Genomic DNA, 25,301 nt, shown 5'->3' with positions numbered 1-25,301 from the left:
TTGTCGCCAGTGGTCGGCGGAAGGTGCACGTGCCCGTCGACCTGGGACCGGACCGCAGCGACGCACGGATGCACGCCAAGACCGTAGGATCCTACGCAGTGCCGTAGGGGACCGCACCGCCACTTCCCAGCAAATTAGGGACACTGTTGCTCCTGGGGTATCGGCGAGGACCATTCGCAACCGTCTCCATGAAGCTGGGCTACGGTCCCGCACACCGTTAGGCCGTCTTCCACTCACGCCCCAACATCGTGCAGCCCGCCTCCAGTGGTGTCGCGACAGGCGTGAATGGAGGGACGAATGGAGACGTGTCGTCTTCAGCGATGAGAGTCGCTTCTGCCTTGGTGCCAATGATGGTCGTATGCGTGTTTGGCGCCGTGCAGGTGAGCGCCACAATCAGGACTGCATACGACCGAGGCACACAGGGCCAACACCCGGCATCATGGTGTGGGGAGCGATCTCCTACACTGGCCGTACACCACTGGTGATCGTCGAGGGGACACTGAATAGTGCACGGTACATCCAAACCGTCATCGAACCCATCGTTCTACCATTCCTAGACCGGCAAGGGAACTTGCTGTTCCAACAGGACAATGCACGTCCGCATGTATCCCGTGCCACCCAACGTGCTCTAGAAGGTGTAAGTCAACTACCCTGGCCAGCAAGATCTCCGGATCTGTCCCCCATTGAGCATGTTTGGGACTGGATGAAGCGTCGTCTCACGCGGTCTGCACGTCCAGCACGAACGCTGGTCCAACTGAGGCGCCAGGTGGAAATGGCATGGCAAGCCGTTCCACAGGACTACATCCAGCATCTCTACGATCGTCTCCATGGGAGAATAGCAGCCTGCATTGCTGCGAAAGGTGGATATACACTGTACTAGTGCCGACATTGTGCATGCTCTGTTGCCTGTGTCTATGTGCCTGTGGTTCTGTCAGTGTGATCATGTGATGTATCTGACCCCAGGAATGTGTCAATAAAGTTTCCCCTTCCTGGGACAATGAATTCACGGTGTTCTTATTTCAATTTCCAGGAGTGTATTATTATTATTATTATTATTATTATTATTATTATTAAGCGATAGGTGATACAGTTTTTGAAGCACTGGGAAGAGCGGGGCTAAAATTCCTACTCGATCACATGCCTTGGGTTTCTTACAGTTTGTTTCAGTGACTTCTCCCAGTGTTCACAAGTAGAAAGAATGTGTCATGTTACATGCATGGTGTTTTGAAACATCCAACAGTAAACTAATAAAACATAGATGCAAATCAAGCAAGGGAACAAGAAATCCAGTCTTGTGGTGAGGTAACATTACTTACACATAACTCTTTTGCCATGTGTTTCGAAGATAATATTTGCAAAATACAGAGAAATCGATTACCCACTAAACTGCTGCACCTTCGAATACAGAGTTAATAAAGTAGTTAAACAACATACATTGAAAGATAAAGAGTACGAAATATATAAAGCAGACTGTATTTATGTGTGGTATTTCCTCCCAAATCCCTGTACTGATTTCAACCAGATTTGAAACACAAGCAGCGAACTCCGTAAGTGTCAGTACTGTTGCGTTTATAAACTCCTAGCTTCAGTAGGTGTAGATATACAGGCAAACAATTCTTTTTCATCCCTTGCCATACAAACTGCGCTGCGTGTCATGCATATTGTGTAGGAATAGTTTCGGTCTGTCTTACCGACCTGCTTTATAGGGTAGCCTGCTACTCAGATCAAGAAACGGTTTTCAAGCCCCTGACATGTAGGCTGCCCAGCACAACGGGCATTTTGTGGCAGTATTATCGGTTTACTTTATCGACCTGTTTTGCAGGGGCAATATGGCAGATTGGCGTTTGGGAGAAGTTTGAGTTGGATAGACGAGGGAGTGGATAGTGAGAAAGGGGCAGGATGGGATGGATAATGAGAGAGTGAGTCTGGAGAGGATGGGCAGAAAGAGGCATGATGCATACCGTGAAATTTCATGTAGAATTAAGACATTATTTGCCAGGTACATTTCTTTGTGGGCGATGTACTGCAGCAGTTGGCCAGATAAGATGATCGGACAGATCTTATGCTGACTCATAAGGTCTGCGGGAGTAAGTAGTTATTAGACATCGCATGTATCACACGTTTCGTGTGTTGCTGTCACAATGTTTTCATTGCAACGGAGTAGTACTCAAAGCTCATTCTGGAACATGTTTCTGTTCCACTTTTGTAGGCGTCCCATTTTTCATTTGCCATGTCATAACACTGTAATAATGTATTTTAATGCGTTCTTAACTGATTGTAGATCTTGACCTGAGGCTTCCTACACTTCTCTTCTCCTCTACTGTAGTTTGGGGCTTCGAAGGGCTTCATCAAACGATTTTACTATTAAAACAGCAGAGAGGTATCTTCAGTAATAGTAGTCAGCCATCAGTATTAATGCCGTCGCTGTCGATTAATAATTTGAGCACGTCTTCCTCCATGATTGTCTCCTCATTTCCGCTCACAGCCCTCCGTTAAACTGTGCGGAATGGCGGACACGAAACGGTAGTCTTACTCTATGAGCAGAAGGCTTTGCATTTAAATGGCCCATAATGCACATTACCTTCGACGACAGTGAGATTTTCCGTAATATACGCTGCTCAGCATATCGGAGGGGGAGAAAAGGGGGGGTTGGGGTGGACGAAGAGGAGAAGTAGGGTTAGTTGTACGACTGACCAGCAAATTCTCCTCGGTACCATTTCAGAATTTCATATGTTCAGTACAAAAAAAAAACCTTACATAGCGTTTGCACTTACTACTTCCTGCATTGTGCATTAAGGGCTTTTGTAAAATAATGAATAGCACGTTTGTGAAACATCATGCAGTCTATACCAAGTTGCGCTATGTGACCGTTCTTCGTCCGTTCCCAGCGTGTATAGTGTGCACGCTTTTATTAAATATTTATGATTATAATTCTTATGCGCTTTGGCAAGGCCTTCTTTTCCTCTGTTACTCGATACAGTCAAGAGATTCTGAAACGAGTAATACGCATACAGACTGAACTTTCCTTCAGATTCTTCATTTGCTGTTCATATACTACTGCTTACAGCACGAAAGGAAAAAGATGTACTAGCAGCAGTAATTTCTAATAAGGCATTTGTTTATTTCAGTTGTATATGCAGTGTACCCTGTGAGCTCCCTGGAACGCGCGACTTAATTACTAGCTCTTAACAAACGCCGCCACGAAAGAAGTGCTACAAAGGATGACTACACTTGTACATATGGGAAGGAAAAACGTTCTCTCACATTTATAACAGAAAGCAAAGCTAGAAAATTTTATTTTCGCACGTTCTTTGCTTATTTTGTCAGTAGTTTAAAAGGTTAGTGTGATGACTGTTCTACATTGAAGCGCTAGAGAAACTGCTATAGGCATGTGTATTCAAATACAGAGATACGTACACAGGCAGAATACGGAGATGCGGTCGGCAACGCCTATATAAGACAAGTGTCTGGCGCAGTTGTTAGGTCGGTTACTGCTGCTACAATGGCAGATTATCAAGATTTAAGTGAGTTTGAACGTGGTGTTACAGCCTGCGCACGATAGATGGGACACAGCGTCTTCGAGGTAGCGATGAGGTGGGGATTTTCCCGTACTACCATTTCAAGAATCCGGTAAAACATCAAATCTCCGACATCGCTGCGGCCGGAAAAAGATCCTGCAAAACGGGACCAACGACGACTGAAGAGAATCGTTCAACGTGACAGAAGCGCAACCTTCCGCAAATTGCTGCAGATTTCAATGCTGGGCCATCAACAAATGTCAGGGTGTGAACCATTCAACAAAACATCATCGATATGGGCATTCGGAGCAGAAGGTCCACTTGTATACCATTGATGACAGCACAACACAAATTTTGACTCCTTGGCTGGGTGCGTCAACACCGACATTGCACTGTTGATGACTGGAAACACGTTGCCTGGTCGGGTGGGTCTCATTTAAAATTGTACCGAGCAGATGGACATGTACGGGTACGGAGACAACCTCATAAAGCCATGGACTCTGCATGTCAGCAGGAGACTGTTCAAGCTGGTGGAGGCTCTGTAATTGTGTGGGGCGTGTGCAGTTGGAGTGATATGGGACCCCTGATACGTCTAGATACTACTGACAGGTGACATGTACGTAAGCATATCCATTCATGTCCATTGTGCATTCGGATGGACTTGGGCAGTTCCAGCAGGACAATGAGACACTCGACACATCCAGAATTGCTACAGATGGCTCGAGGAACATATTTCTGAGTTTAAGCACTTCCGCTGGCCACCAAACTCCCCAGACATGAACATTATGGAACTTATCTGGGATGCCTTGCAACGTGCTGCTCAGAAGAGATCTCCACACCCTCGTACTCTTGCGGATTTATGGACATCCGTGCAGGATTCATAGTGTCAATTCCCTGCAGCACTACTTCAGACATTAGTGGAGTGAATGCCACGCCGTGTTGCGGCACTTCCGCGTGCTCGCGGAGGCCGTGCACGATATTAGGCCAGTGTACCAGTTTCTTTGGTTCTTCAGTCTATTTTTCTGCTATTTAAATAGCATAAAGATGCAGCAGAACTGACCTTAAGTTGCAGCTGTTCTTCGCCTTCTTACGTGTTACGAATAGTATTTTCAGCACAAATTTTGCTTTAGTCTTGGTCATATTGCTATGTGAACACGTCAGTGAACCACACATATGGTACGAAGAAGGTTTTGCTGGCGCTCCTACCGAATTCTGCGTATCAGCGTTGGGGGTTAACTGTCGTTCAGTTAGGTCTTTGCCGTTGTAGTTGTGATGTAATCGAGGAAGTTTATACAAGTCTCTACGGTATATGCTGTTTTAGTGTCAGCCAATTCTACCACGGTGATTATTTCTGCATGTGAACCCAAAGTACTATTTCTAATGGAGCTTACTGGTACTTACAGTGTTCGATAATTCATGCAGGTCTTCTTTGAATGCCGTTGCGTCATGTTCGTTATAGTGAACGAAGCATACTGTGTGAAGAAGTGACAGTGTTCGCTGCAGAAAGTGAGTCCTCATAATGTGATAGTATAATTCATTTACAGGAGATGGAAAAAATGTGTGAATACCATGAGAAATGCAACTAGCGAAGCCTGCTAGTTGTATTTGACCATGAGTGCCACCTGTGCAATGTCCTCTATACGTTGCAAGCGTTCAGTCGTGGTCACAACAGTGTTCTGTGTTGTTGAGTGCGTTATGTCGGAGCTCAGTGCATTCGAACGTGGGCAAACTGTCGATGGATGCTTCTGTAGGCAAGGTAGCTGATGTGTTCGGTGTTCGAAGAGGTACAATATCGGAGATTTATACCACATACAGGGAAAGCTGAAAAAAATCATTCACTAAGTCAAAAAGCGGACGAAAATGTGTATTGAATGATCGTGACAGACGGTCATTGAAGAAGGCTGTGACGATAAGTAAGAGGATGACAGCTGCAAAACTCACTGCGGAATTGTCACACTCGCAGACCCTGTTGACACCAAAGCAGCGCGAAAGACGCTTCATAAGGTGGCTAATTTCACGGCGAGCAGGAAGACATGGTACCGCAGTCATGAAACTTGGACTGTGGAGTAGTGGAAGAAAGTTCATTTGATCAGATGAGTCTTGTTTCACACTGTTTTCATCATTTGGTCGAATTTACGGCCCAAGAGTGAAACATGGTGGGGATTCGGTGATGTGGGCAGCCATGTCGTGGTGTGCCATGGGCCCCGTAGTACTGCGCAGGGTCGCATTACTGCCAAGGAAGATGAATTGGTGTATCTATCCTGACTACCGCGACAACAGTCTGCCTGCTTAGCTGGGTGGTAACGTGCTCGCCTTCAGTGCAAGCGGGCCCGGGTTCAAAATGGTTCAAATGGCTCTGAGCACTACGGGACTAAACATCTGTGGTCATCAGTCCCCAAGAAGAACTACTTAAACCTAACTAACCTAAGGACATCACACACATCCATGCCCGAGGCAGGATTCGAACCTGCGACCGTAGCAGTCGCGCGGTTCCGGACCGAGCGCCTAGAATCGCTAGACCACCGCGGCCGGCGGGCCCGGGTTCGATTCCCGGCTGGGTTGGAGATTTTTTTCCGCTGGGAGACTGAGTGTTATATTGTCCTCATTATCCACATCACCGGCACGCAAGTCGCCCATTGTGGCGTCAACTGAAATAAGACGTACTTGGCGGCCGAATTTCCCCGGATGGGGCCTCCCGGTCAACGATTCCATACGTTCATTTCATTTCACCACGACAACAGACAATAATACGAGTAGTATTGAGCTTTTGTGGTCTAGTTTGGAGAAAAGGGTGCGTGGTCGATATCCAGCGCCATCATCGTTACCTGATCTCGCCACTATTTTATTTTCAGTTAAAAACATACAGGACCTGTATTTATCCATTCCGAGACGACTGAAAGCCATTTTGAGTGCCAATGGTTTTCGTACACCGTGAGAGGCATAGCAATGTGAGTGTGGTTGGTGTTCCCGTATTTTTATCCATCCCCTGTATTTGTTGTGAGAACAACTGTAGCTAACGAGGGCGATGCCAGTCATTAACGCAGTACAGACCCGCTCGTATCAAATTTGACTCTTGTATGTCTTAGGAACGGAAGAACATTGTGTAATAAGTGTTTCAGTTCGTGTATCTCGGGTTACAAACTTTTTTTCGCTAGGAAGGAGCAGGAGCGTAGTGAACGATCACAGTGTAATCGTTTCCGATAGGTAAACCGAGCGGTATGGTGCAGTGATGCGCTTACTGGACTGATAATTGGGATGAGGGGGTCCTAATCCCCCTATGCCTATTCAGATACCTTTCCCTACAGAATTTTCGATATGATTTTTTCATTGCGTTGCGACCGATTTTCTCCCCTGACGTTACGCAGTCTGTCAAGAGATACACTGCTCCTTCTATATTGAGATCGATGTTAACTGTAATCTTTTGTCCTTCTGATAAATACCAAGGGGCATAATGATCGCAAGAGCCACTTGATGATAGCAGTGTTACTGCATAAAGATGGAGGGGAATAACAGTTGGTTTATAGCTGCGAACCAAGGCTATTGACTATATCGACGTAGAAACTCTCCAGTTATTTGAGCGCAATTGGTAGTTTCCCATGTTAAGCACATACCTTATGTTGCGATTGGCTGGTGTTCATTCTGCCATTGTTGCAAACAGTATCCCATCTTGGTAAATTTTCTCACTTGAGACACAAAACACAATGTGCGGTAAATGGCTGTTGACGAAACGAGAGTGATTTCTCGACAATGGTGGCCAGTACACGAAATATGGCTCTTTTACGTCATCCACTGGCGTAACTACAGAACTAGCGTTCAGAGTAGTAATTTTGAAATTTGTGGGAAGGTCTTATGGGACCAAACTGCAGAGGTCATCGGTCCCTAAGATTACACACTACTTAACTAAACTAACTTACACTAAGGGCGAAACACACACCCATGCCCGAGGGAGGACTCGAACCTCCGACGGGGGAAGCCGTTCAGAGTAGTACTGATCTGATCTCTTTATACAGCAAACGAAGGGGGCGGCAAGAAGAGTTGCTGGAATCGTTAAATGCCACGATGTTTGCTTCTGACAATAGCGATAAAACCTCCCATAATTGCTTCCACCTTTCATATGTAGAAATCCGAGGTCGAATTACTTCAGATCCTCTAGTATCTTCCTTGGTGCCTTGCGTGTTCTGACCTCTCGTCTTATGAGAGTACATCCAGCATTGTCGAACGTTATCGTTTTATTGGCCCAGGTGTTACGGTATGGGAAGGCTTTATATTTCGTGGACATATTGATCTACAGTTCTTTGAGCACGGTAGCTTCACCGGAAACGTTGCTGTGAACATGTGCTACTTCCCCATGTGCCTCTTTCCAGCGGAGCATTCGGCCCTGACTTCAGTTACGGTTAACAACTCGCACCCCATTAAACATTGCTGGTGGAGGAGCTCTCGGAACGAGAGGATATTTGGTGGATGGACAGGCCTCCCTCCTTCACCGTCTAAAATCCCATCGAGCGCATGTAGGTAGCGTTGAAGAGACGAATTGCAACGCGTCCACTTGTGTCCACGACGAGCCAGCTGTTGTGAACCGTGCTGGTGGTTGAATGGAACGCCGTAACACAAGAACTCCCTGCCTATCTTGCGGTGAGCGTGGGTTCACGTGGGTGAGCATGCACTGGCGTCTGTGGTAGACACAGACACCCAAGTATGAACCATGCTCTACCTTCTGTAATGTCCCAGGAACCATTATGAATTGTGGTGACTTCAATGTAATTACTATATTTCAATAAAAGTGCAATTTCTGTCGGTCTCATTGCTTATTTCTTTGTTGGCTTCTTTGCTATACTGTAGCTTTTTTTTCTGTGTATGGTTAAAGTTTCATTGAGCTGTGTTACTTCGCAGTGACACATCACTCGAAAGTTACTTTCCTCCATAAGTTTTGCACAACAATGTATGTTACCATGTGTTGCTTTAAATGTCTGCGTTATTACGACTGTTTCTCGATTAGGTAACAAGCATCTGCAATGTGTGAGTTGTAGCAAGCGATCAGTTCAGTCTGCTGGTCATGTGAGTTAGCGGTAAACATGGTGTTGAACATCTACATTAATCAAGATCAAAGTAGTTGGTTGATCTTCAGTCTGACACCGACGCGAATTGGCAATCTGAGCTACCGAAACACGACTCACGGCCGGTTCTCACAGCTTTACTTCTGCCATGGTAGAGCACTTGCCCGCAAAAGGCAAAGGTCCCGAGTTCGAGTCTCGGTCGGGCACACAGTTTTAATCTGCCGGGAAGGTTCATATCAGCGCACACTCCGCTGCAGAGTGAAAATCTTATTCTGGAAATTTAAAGTTTCTGCTCATATAGCAGGCGTAAAAGTAGTTGATATAAGCAACGTAAGTGTCATTTCCCCATTCTTAGATTTAAATCTTTTCCTTTTTCGTTTCTGCATGTCAGTGGTGAAGGAGCAGTGTTACTGGAACTAAATCGGGTAAAGTATTTTGTATCAAAGTGGGCTTACAAATTTTGCTGTGAAGGTCCGGTCAGAAGAGAGGAAGTATGATGGAGGTGGTAACTTCGCCGCATGGGGAAATTGTTGTGTCGTGAAACTTTTAAGTAATAAACAATGTGCAGCTTTCATTTAAATTAAACTATTGTCTTTATTTTACGGAATTAGTATTTTATTTATTTATTTTATTGCATTTGCGGCATTAGTATTTTACGATGTTAGTTACACTTCTTCTTTAAACTACGATGTATGTAACTAACTTTAAATTTTTATTCATTCTTGTTTTAATTCATTTATTTCGTTTTAAGTGGGGTAGCTTTTTTTTTTACCTAAGTTCCTTTACTTCACACCGCTTTGTTGAAAGTCGTTGAGTGACAGAGCTACTTCATTCAATTAGTTTCTCACTTGCTTATCAACCTAGTACACAAATTACGTAAGTACTGTCCTTAATTTTTTTTTAACCTTTCACTTGTTCTGAATGACACCTTCTGTCATCTGTGTCAGTTCACAGCACTCACACAAATCAGAATCTTTCTGTAAAGACACGAACTGTGCAAATGTCGGCATTGTAGAATTAATTCGTTTATTAAAACAAAATATGACTTCGTAGGTAAGAGGTAATCAAATCTGGTTTTTAATTCTTGCAGTCGCACAGTTACTGTTAGCGGGATGCTTTTTACCACTGCGATTAGCCATGTCAGTCGTGGAGTGCGGAGCTGGGGGATAAGAGTCTAGACTACCTAACAGAAAAAAAATCATTCACCAATTTACTTAGTAGATAGATAACTTTAGCTGCAAGATTTGAGGTTAGTTTATTCATCTGCTCATTATAAAATTGGCTGTGATGTGTAACTGTCCCTTTCTCAGCAACTGAACTGGTATTGAATCAGAGTGAGTTTATACCACACATCAAAGTGACTTGCTTGGCGCTTTACCCAGCGAACATACAACTTCATTTGTTACTTCAAAAGTTTGCATTAAATTTTCCAGGCGCAAATTACCTCCGACGTGTTTCATATACCGATACGAAAATCCAGCAGTTCCCGATGATATAGGTAGAGATCATTGCTGTGATAGCACCACAACTACATTCCTGCCTATTTGCTGTTATTATTGAAAAGACTGTATGTGTATGATCTGAATGTATTTAAGATTCTCCTGTAGAGGTAAGTTGCCTCGCCTGTGGTAGTCCCTTCATTCAGGGTATTTCAAGACATTTAACCTTTAACTACAGTAGAAACCGTGTTTCACTCTTTCTGTAGCCGTATAAAAGGTTATCATTTCGTTCGCGTCATCTGTAACAATGTGAAACGTTCCTTTCTTTCGTCATCGGAGAGACTGCAGCATCGAGCGAAGTCTTATTCGCGGCCGCGGTTGGAATGCACACGCTTTTGACGTATGAGACAAATTTCACCATTTATTGCTCCGAAGATTAACTGGAAAACGTTTATTAGTGGATCAGGAGAAGTTACTTGCACTACTACACTATTGCAACCAGTATTAAGGGTTGCCAGCCCCGCTTAGTCTGAATTAACTTGTCACCATTCCGAAATCGATAATTAATGTCCTATAGGAATAGAAATGCGTTCAGCAAGATTCCAAGATCCGGCCACTGCCGCTTTCAGCTACTAGTACCAATGATCATCGTAAAGACAAATGGGGCAATAGTTGAAAACCAGTAAGTAAAAGTCACACAGAAAAGACATTTTAAATTGAGCAAGCAGTAAAGGAAACTAAAGAAAAATTTGGAGTAGGTATTAAAATCCATGGAAAAGAAATAAAAACTTTGAGGTTCGCCGATGACATTTTAATTATGTCAGAGACAGCAAAGGACTTGGAAGAGCAGTTGAACGGAATGGACAGTGTCTTGAAAGGAGGGTATAAGATTAACAACAACAAAAGTAAAACGAGGATAATGGAATGTAGTCGAATTAAGTCGGATGATGCTGAGGGAGTTAGATTAGGAAATGAGACACTTAAAGTATTAAAGGAGTTTTGCTATGTGGGGAGCAAAATAAATGATGATGGTCGAAGTAGAGAAGATATAAAATGTAGACTGGCAATGGCAAGGAAAGCGTTTCTGAAGAAGAAAAATTTGTTAACATTGAGTATAAATTTAAGTGTCAGGAAGTCGTTTCTGAAAGTATTTGTATGGAGTGTAGCCATGTATTGAAGTGAAACATGGACGATAAATAGTTTGGACAGGAGGAGAATAGAAGCTTTCAAAATGTGGTGGTACAGAAGAATGCTGAAGATTAGATGGGTAGATCACATAACTAATGAGGTGGTATTGAATAGAATTGGGGAGAAGAGGAGTTTGTGGCACAACTTGACGAGAAGAAGGAACCGGTTGGTAGGACATGTTCTGAGGCATCAAGGGATCACAAATTTAGCATTGGAGGGCAGCGTGGAGGGTAAAAATCGTACAGGGAGACAAAGAGATGAATACACTAAGCAGATTCAGAAGGATGTAGGTTGCAGTAGGTACTGGGAGATGAAGAAACTTGCACAGGATAGGGTAGCATGGAGAGCTGCATCAAACCACTCTCAGGACAACAACAACAAAAAATTGCTACAGACGCAAAAGTAATTTATGGCGTCAGTTAGATTTTGCAAAGTGTGTCGCTTTTATTAAACACCGATTTCTGATAGATAATGATAGTGCGAGCACTCTCATGAAATTGCAACATCCTCCTGGAAAATGACACATTATTCCACACTCACACGTGAGAAACACTTTCCGTGTAGGTTTTCCATATTAGCAAAGTACCTTCGTCAGTGACTAATGATTTCTAACTACAGACTTCGAAAGTGTTAAACACTTGGAAACACTACTTCTGCCCCAAAGAGCACATGGCTTGCCTCCCTATTGACAGCGGTTTCCAGCCATCTCTTCAATTTCAACAGTTCCAAGCATTTCCCCAACATTGATCACTGTCATTTTCAGATGTTTACTGTCCCCATTGATAACAACCCTCTGCAAAGTGCTGTATCCTACCAAGACTTACCACTGGTTATTTCCAATAAGATTTGGAAAACGGCTGCGTAGATGGGAATGTAACTAGCTCTTCAGCCATCATAATCAGATCCAACCATGAACAACTTTAATGAGTATTGAAGGAACTGACACTTATGTCTAGGTTAGACAAAACCCCTTTCTACCAGGTGCCAGAAACTAGCTGTGGTTTCCCTAACAGCCAAGAGGAAGACTTCTTGCTGTATCTAGACTGCTGCAAAACTGTCTCATGCCACTGTCAGAGGCAGAAAGTGTATGCTGTATCTACTGACATCATGTTGTTCCACATCACTCCCATCTAGATGCTTTTGAGTTCTTAAACATGGCTCTGATAAGCTTGTGGATGAGTAGTGATGTGGACAATGATCAAAAATTCCTATCATAGTTCCCCACTCGCCCAGCTTGATTGTGTCATCATTACCAGCAGAATTACCAAACTTACAGGATGACAGTTGCAATATCTTTGAACAGAGCGATTTCAGTGCTGGATTGATTTTGTTTCAGAGTGAATATCTTCAGAATGAATACTGGGGAACATACTGAGTCCTCATAACAAAAACCTTCTAGCTCCTCTGTATGTTTGCAAAACTCTACACTTTTTGTCAAAAAACTCATTTAAGGGACATTAGAGAAAGAGCTTCAGTCATTTTAAGAGGATAAGTAAAAAATTTTCCTCAGTGTAGGTACAATCTTCATTGCAATACAAATAGAACCTATACATTAACATGAATTTTTCAAGCTAGTCCCATAACTTTTCAGTGCAATTAGTCCATTTTTGCACAAGTTTCCTGACTGCCCCAGAAAAGGTGGTTTTCAGATGAGCAGTGAGCCACACATGCACCACGTCCTTTACTTCTTGGTACAAGGTGAACTGATGACCCCTCATTACTTCTTTGTGTGGAGCAAACAAGAAATAGTCAAAATGGACAAGATCAGGGATTCACAGATGGTTTTGATGATGACGGGTTTGTGGGGCACTCAATTGTGGGGTCATGAGTGTCCGTACAAAGTCCCAATTATTACACAGTCCAATTTTTCTACACAGTCCAATCTAGCCATTGCCATGAGGGATGATGATGGTGATGAAATGATGAGGCAGCACAAGCACACAGCCCCTATACAGATGGTGAGCCGTTACTTCAAACTTAAGTTTTCGAGGCGTTTCAGCCGTGCGAGCAGTGGTATGTTGAGGGGCATTGTCATGTGACAACACAACACCTGTAGACATTAGTCTTCGGCATTTCCTTACAATTGCAGATATTAGCCTGTCAGTAAGCATTTCACTAACATGCACTGTTTATTGTTGTGCTATTCTCCTAGTAGTGACCCAGTTCTTGGCCCTGTGCACTCCAATAAATGGTAAGCATAAGTTTTTCCTGTAGATGATTTGGTTTTGAACTTTTTCATTCTGGGCAATTGCATATGTTTCCATTCCATACTCTGCCATTCACTATCTGGCTCATTCATGTTTTGTCATCAGGGATGATTCTGCCTACATTCATTGCCATAGCAATCCAGATATTTTTAGCAGGTGTCCAAGTCTGCATTTTTTTAATGCAACACTGTGAATTGTTTTGGGACCTGTGTTGCACAGACATTATGAAACCCAAGTCCATTGTGAATGATTTTGTAGACAGAACAAAGACTAATTTGCAGATGATGTGCCACTTCATCAATAGTCACTGGCCTGTCTACCAGAACCATGTCACATGCATGCTCAACATTGCAATCATTTGTGGCTGTGGATGGTCATCTGGCTCCTTCCTCACGCGCAACACTTGCGCGAACATTTTTGAATTTTGCAATCCGTTCATAGGCTCTTTGTTGGGACAACAGTCTTTGTGCCAAAAGTCTTTGATGGACTGCAGCCTCAGATACACCTTCTGACTGCAAAAAATAGATCACTACTCATTGTTCCTGTTTGGTGCAAACTTCTAATGGAATGGCTCTGATCTGTCAGCAGCAGAAGGAAGACAAGGGGTGGCATTAGGATCAAACTTCAATACCAGGACCACAATAGTGTAACAATAAAATAAATGGGAACAGAGGTCAGTATGAACAGTGTAAGAGAGTTATGTCAGCATGGTGAATAATTGTTGACATACCCTTTTCATAACCATGTACCTTACAAAGTAAACATAACTGTCTACTTTTTTAATGTGTGCTGTAAAATGAATTGAAGTTCATATGCAACTTTAGAGAATTGCATTGTGGTTTGTGTTTTGAGAAAGTAACTTGCATATATCATGTTTGATATACTTCACGGAAGAAGTCACACTGCAGAGTCTGCCATGGTAGAATTTGTTAAAGATAGGGACTGCATCATAGCAGATTGTGTCAGCCTTAACAACCAGGAGCCAGTGCTGGACCATGTGCGCTGGCTTCTTTGTGGGTTGACCTCCTACCCAAGCAGTAAAGACTGCAGTTTCTGGGGAAAGTGGTGTCCTTCCTAGTGTAAAATGGCAACTAGGGGACTGGAACAATGAGTTACAACCATCATATGAAAACAAGACATCAAGCTTTACAAAAATTTCTACGATGACATACAGCAGAACCAGTGTGAAAATTTTAAATACACCAGAAATTCCTTTGCCAATCCCTGTTGTTGGACACAGTGTTTAGCCAAAACAGAGAAATTACAGAAGGTGACTACACTAATTAAGCATCCAGTGAGCTGTTGCATTAGAAGAAATAATGGAATTTCTTGTCATAATGCTGTAGCATTGACTTAGAAGGCTGAATGTTAAAGAATGTCTTCTAGTAGTCCACTATCCATTTTTTGTACTCAAAAGAAATATCTTCTGAGGATGGAGGGAGGATACGTGGACAAATAGGCAAAAAAAGAGTAGAAAAAGTTTTTATGCGAAGAAACTCCATTTGTGCTGAGATTAGTACTCCAGTGTTGAAAGCATATATAATCATTTGTATTTGTCAGACAGTGTTGTACACACATGATTTTTAATCTGTTCTTATTCTGTTACAGTTGGATCGATTCAAGGAGCCTCCAGCATTTGGCCCCATGTGTGATCTTCTGTGGTCAGATCCGCTAGAAGACTTCGGTAGCGAAAAAAATGCTGAACATTTCAGTCACAACAGTGTCAGAGGCTGCTCATATTTCTACAGGTAAAATAAATATTTTTCTTCTCAGTTTGAAGAAACTTCAAAGATCATGTGTCTGTGATGTGTTTTACAATTATTGATGTATTCTTATTATTAGTTTTATTATGAAATGATTGGAAAAGCATTTAAAATACATTCAGTTAAAAAAAAAAAAAAAGATCAGTATTGTTAGAATAAGCAGAAATGTAAAATGTCATGTCCAGTTAACAACCCAGCTATGCTCCATGCGTACATTGCATCCACTTACCAAATTCCAAACATATTACTGGTGGAAACCAGAGTAACTCCGACCAGATGACGCATCATATTAATGGACAATACAGATGTTGTTGTGGACTTCAGTCCTGAGACTGGTTTGATGCAGCTCTCCATGCTACTCTATCCTGTGTGAGCTTCTTCATCTCGCAGTACCTACTGCAGCCTATATCCTTCTGAATTTGCTTAGTGTATTCATCTCTTGGTCTCCCTCTACGATTTTTACCCTCCACGCTGCCCTCCAATACTAAATTGGTGATCCCTCGATGTCTCAGAACATGTTCTTCCAACCGATCCCTTCTTCTAGTCCAGTTGTGTCACAAGCTCCTCTTCTCCCCAATTAGATTCAATACCTCCTCATTAGATATGTGATCTAACCATCTAATCTTCAGCATTATTCTGTAGCACCAAATTTCAAAAGCTTCTATTCTCTTCTTGTCTAAACTATTTATCGTCCATGTTTCACTTCCATACATGGCTACACTCCATACAAATACTTTCAGAAACGACTTCCTGACACTTAAATTTATACTCAATGTTAACAAATTTTTTTTCTTCAGAAACGCTTTCCTTGCCATTGCCAGTCTACATTTTATATCTTCTCTACTCCGACCATCATCAGTTATTTTGCTCCCCACATAGCAAAACTCCTTTAATACTTTAAGTGTCTCATTTCCTAATCTAATTCCCTCAGCATCATTCGACTTAATTCGACTACATTCCATTATCCTCGTTTTGCTTTTGTTGTTGTTCATCTTATACCCTCCTTTCAAGACACTGTCCATTCCATTCAACTGCTCTTCCAAATCCTTTGCTGTCTCTGACAGAATTACAATGTCATCGGCGAACCTCAAAGCTTTTATTTCTTCTCCATTGATTTTAATACCTACTCCAAACTTTTCTTTGGTTTCCTTTATTGCTTGCTCACTATACAGATTGAATAACATCGGGGATAGGCTACAACCCTGTCTCACTCCCTTCCCAACCACTGCTTCCCTTTCATGTCCCTCGACTCTTATAACTGCCATCTGCTTTCTGTACAAATTGTAAATAGCTTTTCGCTCCCTGTATTTTACCCCTGCCACCGTCAGAATTTGAAAAAGAGTATTCCAATCAACATTGTCAAAAGCTTTCTCTAAATCTACAAATGCTAGAAACGTAGGTTTGCCCTTCCTTAATCTGTCTTCTAAGATAAGTCGTAAGGTCAGTATTGCCTCACGTGTTCAAATATTTCTATGGAATCCAAACTGATCTCCCCCGAGGTCGGCTTCTATCAGTTTTTCCATTCGTTTGTAAAGAATTCGCGTTAGTATTTTGCAGCTGTGACTTATTAAACTGATAGTTCGGTAAGTTTCACATCTGTCAACACCTGATTTCTTTGGGATTGGAATTATTATATTCTTCTTGAAGTCTGAGGGTATTTCGCCTGTCTCATACATCTTGCTCACCAGATGGTAGAGTTTTGTCAGGACTGGCTCTCCCAAGGCTGTCAGTAGTTCTAATGGAATGTTGTCTACTCCCAGGGCCTTGTTTCGACTCAGGTTTTTCAGTGCTCTGTCAAACTCTTCACACAGTATCATATCTCCCATTTCATCTTCATCTACATCCTCTTCCATTTCCATAATATTGTCCTCATTAAAACTCTCAATTCTGGAGCGTCATCCTTATGAAAGTTTAAGAAGAAATACATGCATGCAGACATACAGTTAGAAAATACAGAAAAGGCATAAATGTTGAAATTCTGAACAGTTTCTTAAAATGAATTTTGAAGTATTTTAGTGAATCTTGAATAAGAATATGTTAGACACAAAAGCTTCCAGGCATCTATTGAAGCAGTCATTCTAGGCAGATATATGGAAGAATAGTCAGCGTGACATATTGTTAATCCTCTGGGCTGGGGAATTTTCTTCACCCAGGGACTAGGTGTTGTGCTGTTCTCATCATCATGCTATCATCTTCATCGACTACCGGTCGCCAAAATGGCATCAAATTGAAAGACCGGCACCCGTCGAATGATCTGCCCGACGGGGGGCCCCTAACCATACGAATAAATAAACTACAAAGAGTTGCTTCCCCCTCCTCTTCCTTTCCCCTCAAGATCCTGGGTTTGATCTTGCATATTTCTGCTAGTACAACAACAATAAAAAAGTGCCATTTTAAAGATATCCTCACAACGAACAATATTAAAACAATCATTTTTCTGCACACTTTGCAGTTAATATTCTCTTAATAACACCATTCCTCTTCTTTTTCTTCTCCTTCATCATCATCTTCGGCTGCATTTGTAACCTCAACAAGATGGTGATTTACACAGTTACTGAGACAGGGCTAGCATATTCCTGATGAAAATTTGGGTTCAATTCTCAGGCTGGCTTAAATTTTCATTGTGTCACAGTGTATGCATTACATTGGAGCTTAGCATTTCTGAGTTACTTCACTGATGTTGTATGATATTGTTTGTCTTGATTGATTTTGTACCTACCTTTATTTCCAATTACAAGTAAATTTAAATTACAAAAACCATCTAAATTGCATGCAAGAGGGCCAGAAGCAAAAAAAAAAAAGTTATGAACTTGGCAGAAGTTAAGACAAATGTTTTAGGGGTTAGACACTGGACTCGCATTCGGGAGGATGACGGTTCAATCCCGCATCCGGCCATCCTGATTTAGGTTTTCTGTGATTTCCCTAAATCGCTCCAGGCAAATGCCGGGATGGTTCCTTTCAAAGGGCACGGCCGACTTCCTTCCCCGTCCTTCCCTAATCCGATGAGACCAATGACCTCGCTGTCTGGTCTCCTTCCCCGAAACAACCAACCAACCAATGTTTTAAGTGAATTGTGATATTTGTTGGAGCTTATGGACTGTAGCAGCTCCAAACACCTCCACACAGTGGAAGTGATTTGTTTGGGATAATTGGCAGCTCCTCAGGAGTGTAAAAGACAAACATTCCTGATGCTTTCATGATATGGTCTTACACATAATGTGGAACAAGAAGCAGTATGTGGCTGCATTTCTTCAGGAAATGGGACAACCATGTTAACACCACAAAAACTTCAAGTAATTAACTTTAAAGGAAGGAAAGATTTAAAAATAAAACTGATGTTCTGTGCTTCACAATTTTCTGGTCTTCATTCACAGAATCTAAGAAATAGAGTTTATTAGATACCTTGGTTTGTTTCTGCTAACATTTAACAGTTTCCATCCTATAAGACTAAAATTATAAAAAATATTTGATGCTAAACAAATTGCTGTTGCTTCAGAGCAATACCAGTATTTATAAATACCATAAACACCATAAAAGTAAAAAAAAAGGGTGTTTAAAGGTACCTTTGACTTTACACTCCCCCCTGTCCCCCTCGCTTCCTGCCTCTCTCGTCGCCCCCCTCTCCCCCCCACTTTGTGTGTGTGTGTGTGTGTGTGTGTGTGTGTGTGTGTGTGTGTGTGTGTGTGAGAGAGAGAGAGAGAGAGAGACTGCATTACCAGTAAGCCTAATCGAAAATAAATGAATTTGTTATGCAAAAGTTTGAAAAGTCTCTCTACAACTACAACTTTTTATTTTACTGAACATGCAGTATTGGTTCAGTTACAGATAATTCTTTTGAAATGATAGAAATTAAACTTTAAGTATAAGGCTTCTTATTGATTATTGTCTATTTTTTCAGCTATGCTGCCTGCTGTGATTTCCTCCAGAACAATAATCTACTGTCTATTATAAGAGCACACGAAGCTCAGGATGCCGGGTTGGTAACTTCTTTTTTGTTTTCATTGTAGAAATTTAGTGCGATTACATACTGAAGATAAAAATGATAATTTACCTGACAAAATTAGCAATTAGGTCATTCCACACTAAGCACAACAATGGTCCCCATCTCTTCATCTCCAATCTGAATAAAATTTTGCACAGTTTCCCTTGTAGATAAAATTTAATTTGTGCAAGATTTTAACTAGAGATAAAAAATTCAGTGTTAAGTGATGCTTTTTTAGTTTGGGGCTGCAAAATGCTGTGTGAGCTCTGACAGTTTCATCCAAATTTAAGATGGTTCAAAATTGAAACTATTAGTAATCCAAAGGGGATATTAGCATAACATCCACAACTTTTGAGCTCAACACTTTTCCAGATTTGAAGACTGTACCAGTCACCATTTTCATGCTGCATGAGCTCAAAAGTTTCAGAAATGTTAGTTTCAACCATTTTGTGACTGGGCAAACGGAGCGTATTGAGTGCCATTTAGTAGTTACGCAGAGAGGATACTTGTCACCTACCTAGCTGCTGCAGTTATTTGTAACCGTTCTAAAATTATTAAAAAGTAAGTATTCCAACAAAATATGTTGCATCAAATTTGAGTGTACTTTCATTTCACATTGTTATACGTGGTAGAGAAAAAAGCATCATGTGATGTGATGTATACTTAACTTACACAAATATTTTATCGTGTGACTCCTGTTATAATTTCATTTTAGCACGAGCTTCTACCAGTGGGCATTCATTCTGAAGTACGCTAAATGTAATTCGACTGTTATCTATAGCCATGGCTTGGGATAATTGTTGTTTTGCCACTTTTGTATATGACGAGACCTGCTTGGCTTCAGCTAATCTGATGTACTATCATGTGAAGTAACGAGGCCCACTACTCCCGAAGAGATATCAAAACCAAGGTCAAGGGCTAATAAACATTTGTTTTGCAACTGGTTGGCCCATTTTTTCCAACCTCCTCATATTCACATAGTTGTTGATTTGCAGCCATTATCAGAAGGAGTGTTTCCTCAAGGATTGAAAATTTCAAAAGTAAAACCAAGTAAAAACAAAAAGTAAAGTGGGGAACTGTAGACCAATAGCTGTGTTTTCAGTATTTTCAAAAGTACTATAGACATTGATAAAACTTAAGAGTAACATTTTATTTGAAGAGTTCAATCTCTTGTCTGTAAATCAACATTGTTTTTGCAGAGGCATCAGCTATTACCAAGCTCATAGAAAGTATTGTAATGAAACTACAAAGAAGCAACATCACAAAAGGATTAAACTTAGATTTCTCAGAGGCATTCAGTATTGTTCAATATGACATCTCATTAGGTAAATTACATGCTGTTGGTACACAAGGAATATCAAAGAAATGATTTGATTCAACTCTCCAAAATAGGAGACAGATGTTAGAAACTATTTAGCAAACAGTAAAAACCAAAGCACTATTTATAAATCTGACATTCAGACTGTACCAATAGGATTACCATAAGGCAGTTCCAAGGACCTCCCTCATATATCTTATTTATGTAATAGGATACCGAGATTCCGACCAGTTGTACTCATAGTAACTTGGTTTGACAATGATGCAAATCATGTGTAACTGATACAGACCAGGTATTGCCAACATCTACATTCAGAGTTTTGGAATATAAACAAATTTTGATTGAAATGAACAAGTTAGCCTTTAATATATCAAAAACTTACAGAACAACGAAGTCTCATCATGACCTAGACCTCAGAATCCATATATATTTAAAAAATGGATATATGTATTTGTGTATGTTCCACTTCTCCTAAACCACTGGACCGATATCACCCAAACTTTGTACACATATCCCATACTGTCAGGCAACAATTGCTGTGTGGGTAAGAACCACTTACCTATCATAGTTTCGGAAATATGACATCATAAACAATTAGTTGCATGAAAAACTGCCACATCATGCAAGGTGTTTAGATTTATTACTTCTCTGCTACTAACTCTATTTGCAACATATTTTTCTGATAACATCCACATATGCCTCTGGGTGTACCTACAAAATATATTATTGTATAACATATAGATCAAGAGATATGATGTATTAAACACAGACATGCATGAAAAAATGCTGCTTCACGCATGAAGTTCTAATACATTTATAGTTTGCTACTAGGGCACTCGTACAGTCAAGTGAACTTAAAGAAATCCCTGACACCTGGCAGAACTTCCGGCAGCCTTTTAACTGTGTAGCAGAAATGGCTGTAGGTGAAACTGTAGCCACCTGTAGAGCTATGAAGAGGTGTAGCCATACAGACATTTACAAAATCATGTTGTAGACATGTGAAGCAGCTGTGGCCAGCATATAGTAACTGTTTAATAAGTTCAAAGATGTTTTCATGAATACATGTAAATGAAATTTGTAGATCAGAATAAACAAATTGAAAGGGTAACTGTCACCAAATTCTCAGACCTGGAAATTGATGAAAATTCAAACTGAAAAGCCCTCGTCTTCTGTCTCACTAGCAAGTTAAGCTCCACTTGCTTTGCATTTGTGTGATTAGTACTGCATGCAGTAAACAGAGTATTACAATTGTCTACTTTGCATACATCCATTCTAGAATTACTTAAAACCTCACATCCAGGTTCATAATAAGTCAAACCTAAGAACCATTTTCACTGTACAACAACAAGCTATTAGCCTAGAACTGCTGGTAATTATTTGAACAACTGCTGAACACTTATTTCAATAGCTCAGTATTCCACCCTTGGCATGCCTCTATGGAAAAAAAAAAGTGATAGAAAAAAAGTACATTGACAGTTTTGAAACCAACGCAGTTCTTCCCTCTTACGGCTTGGCTTTCATTTCTGTGTAAGTGTCAACTATGTATTTGACATAAAATAAAGCTCCAAAATAGTCAGGAAGTTACACATGCCAGAAAGACAGATTAGGCAGCATAGGAGGAGTGGTGTTTAGTGCAGTTTACAAAATTATTGTCTTTTTGAGGTTGAAACAAAGTGTGACAGTGAAATTATCTGGAAGCATATAATAGTTCTGGGTGAAATCAGTTTAATTGTTGACAATATTATGAAAATGATAGATTGGTATGTGGAGATGATAAGTTGCAGACAGGCACAAAAAGAGACTGTTTTCAGCCAAAAGGCCTTCTTATAAAGTGGACAAAATGCACGTGCCCCCCCCCCCCCCCCACACTCACACACAGACAATTCACATTCACAAGCACATAACCACTGTCTCCGGCCACCGAGGCCAGGCTGTGAGCAGATGCTTATGACGCGAGAAGCGGTCTGGGTGGTGGGGTAAGAAAGAGGCTGGGTCGGTGAGGGGAAAGGGATAGCAGGGTAGGGGTGGAGAACGGTAAAGTGAAGTGCTGTTTGTGGGAGAGCACATTTGGTGGGGACAGGGTAGGGCAGCTAGGTATAGTTAGGAGGTCAGAAGGTGGTAATACCTGGGGGGGGGGGGGGGGGTAGCAGAAAAGGAAGACTGCAAGTCTGTGTGGTGCTGGAGTGTGGAGTGGAAGGAGGGAAGGGGTAGGTGGGTGAAGCAGAGAGCCTAAGAAAGGTTGAGGCCAGGTGTGTGGGAATTAAGAAAAGCTGGAGTTGGTAGGAATGATCCAGATGGTGCAGGTTGTGAAGCAGTCATCGAAGTGAAGATCATGGTGTTGGGCAGTGTGGTCAGCAGCTGAGAGGTCCAGCTCTCTCGTGGCCAAAGTTTGTCAGTGGCCATTCATGCAGACAGACAGTGTGTTGGTTGTCATGTGTGCACAGAACATAGCACAGTGGTTGGCAGCTTTCCTTGTAGATCACATAACTGATTTTACAGGTAGCCCTGCATTTGATGGGATAAGTGATTCTTGTTACTGGACTGGAGTCTGTGATTGTGGGAGGATGTCAGGTCAGGTCTTGCATCTATGTCTGTAACAGGGATGCGAGCCATAAGGTAAGGGATTGGGAGAAGGGATGGAGTAGGATGGATGAGGGTATTCTACAGGTTTTATGGGCAATGCTGCCGTGGGAGGGGTGGGAACGATAGTGGCTGGGATATTCCTCATTTCAGGGCACGGCAAGAGTTAGCCACAACCCTGATGGAGAATGTGATTCAGTTGCTCCAGGCCTGGGTGGTACTGTGTCAGGAGCAAAATGCTCCTTTTTGGGCAGATGGTGGCACTTTGGGAGGTTCTGGATGACTGGAGAGATAAGGCACAGGAGATTTTTTTTCTGTAGATGACTGGGAGGGTAATTCCAGTCTGTGAAGGCCTCATGAGACCTTTCGTGTCACCATGACCAACTATATCCTCACCCACAATTGCTTCACCTTTGAAGCCACCATGACCAACTATATCCTCACCCACAATTGCTTCACCTTTGAAGGCATCACCCACAAACAAATCATGGTACAGCAGTGCCCCCTCCCCCCCCCCCTATGGTAGAGGGGTTCTTCCTAAGTACCCAGAATCCCAGATACCTCACCTGGTTTAGATTCATTGATGATATCTTCATGATCGGGATCAAGGATGAGAACATGTCGACAAAACCTGAACCCCCTCTCGCTAATCACTTCACCTGCCTTCCTCAACCCAACAAGTCATCTTCCTCGATATTGACTTCCACCTCAAAGATGGCTACATCAGTACTTCTGTTCATATCAGACCTACCAACCACCAGCAATACCTCCAGTTTGACAGCTGCCACCCATTCCATACCAAAAAGTCCCTTCCATACAACCTAGCCAACTTTTGCCACTGCATCTGTAGTGCAAGCAGTCCCCCTCCAAATATACCAAGGGATTCACTGAGTTTTCACAGATCAGAATTACCCTTCCAGTCTTGTTCTGAAACAGATTTTCTGTGCCTTATCTCTCCAGTCAACCACCACCTACCAGAGTTCCACCATCTGGTCACATAGGAGCATTTCCCTCTTCACTCAATGCCACCCAGGACTGGAGCAACTGAATCATATTCTCTGCCAGGACGTAGAATACCTCTCGTAGTGCCCTGAAATGAGGTACATCCTACCCACTATCTTTCCCACCCCTCTGACAGTGGTATTCCACTGCCCACTGAACCTACACAATATCCTCATCCATCTGTACTCCACTGATGCTCCCAAACTCTTGCTTCAAGGCTCATATGCCTGTAATACACCTAGGTGCTTTAGCTGTCCCATATATCATCCTAATACCACCTACTCCAGTCCGGTCACAAGCATATGCAAAGGTAGGAATACCTGTGAAAGCAGTTATGTGATCTACAAGCTAAGCTACAACCACTGTGTTGAGTTCTACAAGGGCAAGATGACCAAAAAGTCGTCAATCCACATGGTCACTGACAAATTTTGGCCAAGAAACAGCTGGGGCACCCAGTTGCTGAGCATGCTGCCAGACACAACATTCTTCACCTCAGTGACAGCTTCACAGACTGCACCATCTGCAGCCTTCCTATCAGAACCAGATTTTCTGAATTGCATAGGTGGGTACTCTTCTTGCGATATATCCTGTGTTCCCATCAACCCCCTGGCCCCAACCTTCATCAGTCATTGTCCTTCATCCACCTGTCCTGTTCTCTGTTCCCATCCAGCGCTACACTGCCTTCTGTTCCACCATCACATCCACAGTCTTTTTACTTCTCCCCTTTACTGCTTCCTTTCACCCACCCCATTTCTAGCACACTGTCTACATATAGCTGCCCTATCTTGTCCCCACTATGCCCCTTTGTACTCCCACAAACAGCACTTTACTGTCCCCCCCCCCCCTCCCCCCTCTGCCCACGTCCTTACTCTGCTGCTCGCTCCCCTTTCCCACCCCAGCCTCCTCCTCCCATCATGAGCAGTAGCTTGCTGTGTGTGGCCTCAGCAGCTAGAAACAGTGGCTGTGCATGTGCACTCGTGGGCATTTGGACGTGCTTGTGTTTTGTCTACTTTAGCAGGAGGCCTCGTGTAGCAGTCTTTCTGTTTTGCCTGTCTGCATCTCAGCATCTCCACTTCATGTTGAGTAGCAGTGTATCCTTTTCATAAAACTGTCATTATTCCATCCTGGATTTTCCATTGTTCAGTGTAATTACTTGATGTTTTTACCAGCCATCCAGTTCTGCTGTAACAGATGCAGAATCATTCAAAGTATCTGTAGTACGGGAAATATGAAGATTGTGCTGTGTTAGT

The 25,301-nt window shown here is 42.2% G+C and overlaps 1 protein-coding gene across 3 annotated transcripts in view; it reads left to right on the top strand.

Annotated features, from left to right (window-relative positions):
- The window catches only part of LOC126161561 (serine/threonine-protein phosphatase 2B catalytic subunit 2-like), an 802,502-nt gene that overhangs the window by 718,562 nt on the left and 58,639 nt on the right, over nt 1-25,301 (top strand). For all 3 annotated transcript variants that reach the window (XM_049917500.1, XM_049917499.1, XM_049917498.1), the window contains exons 6-7: nt 15,015-15,154; nt 19,068-19,145. In XM_049917500.1, coding sequence (XP_049773457.1) covers nt 15,015-15,154; nt 19,068-19,145 — 218 coding nt within the window. The remainder of the gene's footprint in view (nt 1-15,014; nt 15,155-19,067; nt 19,146-25,301) is intronic.

The sequence above is a fragment of the Schistocerca cancellata genome, chromosome 2, assembly GCF_023864275.1.
Source record: "Schistocerca cancellata isolate TAMUIC-IGC-003103 chromosome 2, iqSchCanc2.1, whole genome shotgun sequence".
Lineage (NCBI taxonomy): Eukaryota > Metazoa > Arthropoda > Insecta > Orthoptera > Acrididae > Schistocerca > Schistocerca cancellata.
This window is presented reverse-complemented; position numbering and strand designations above follow the sequence as displayed.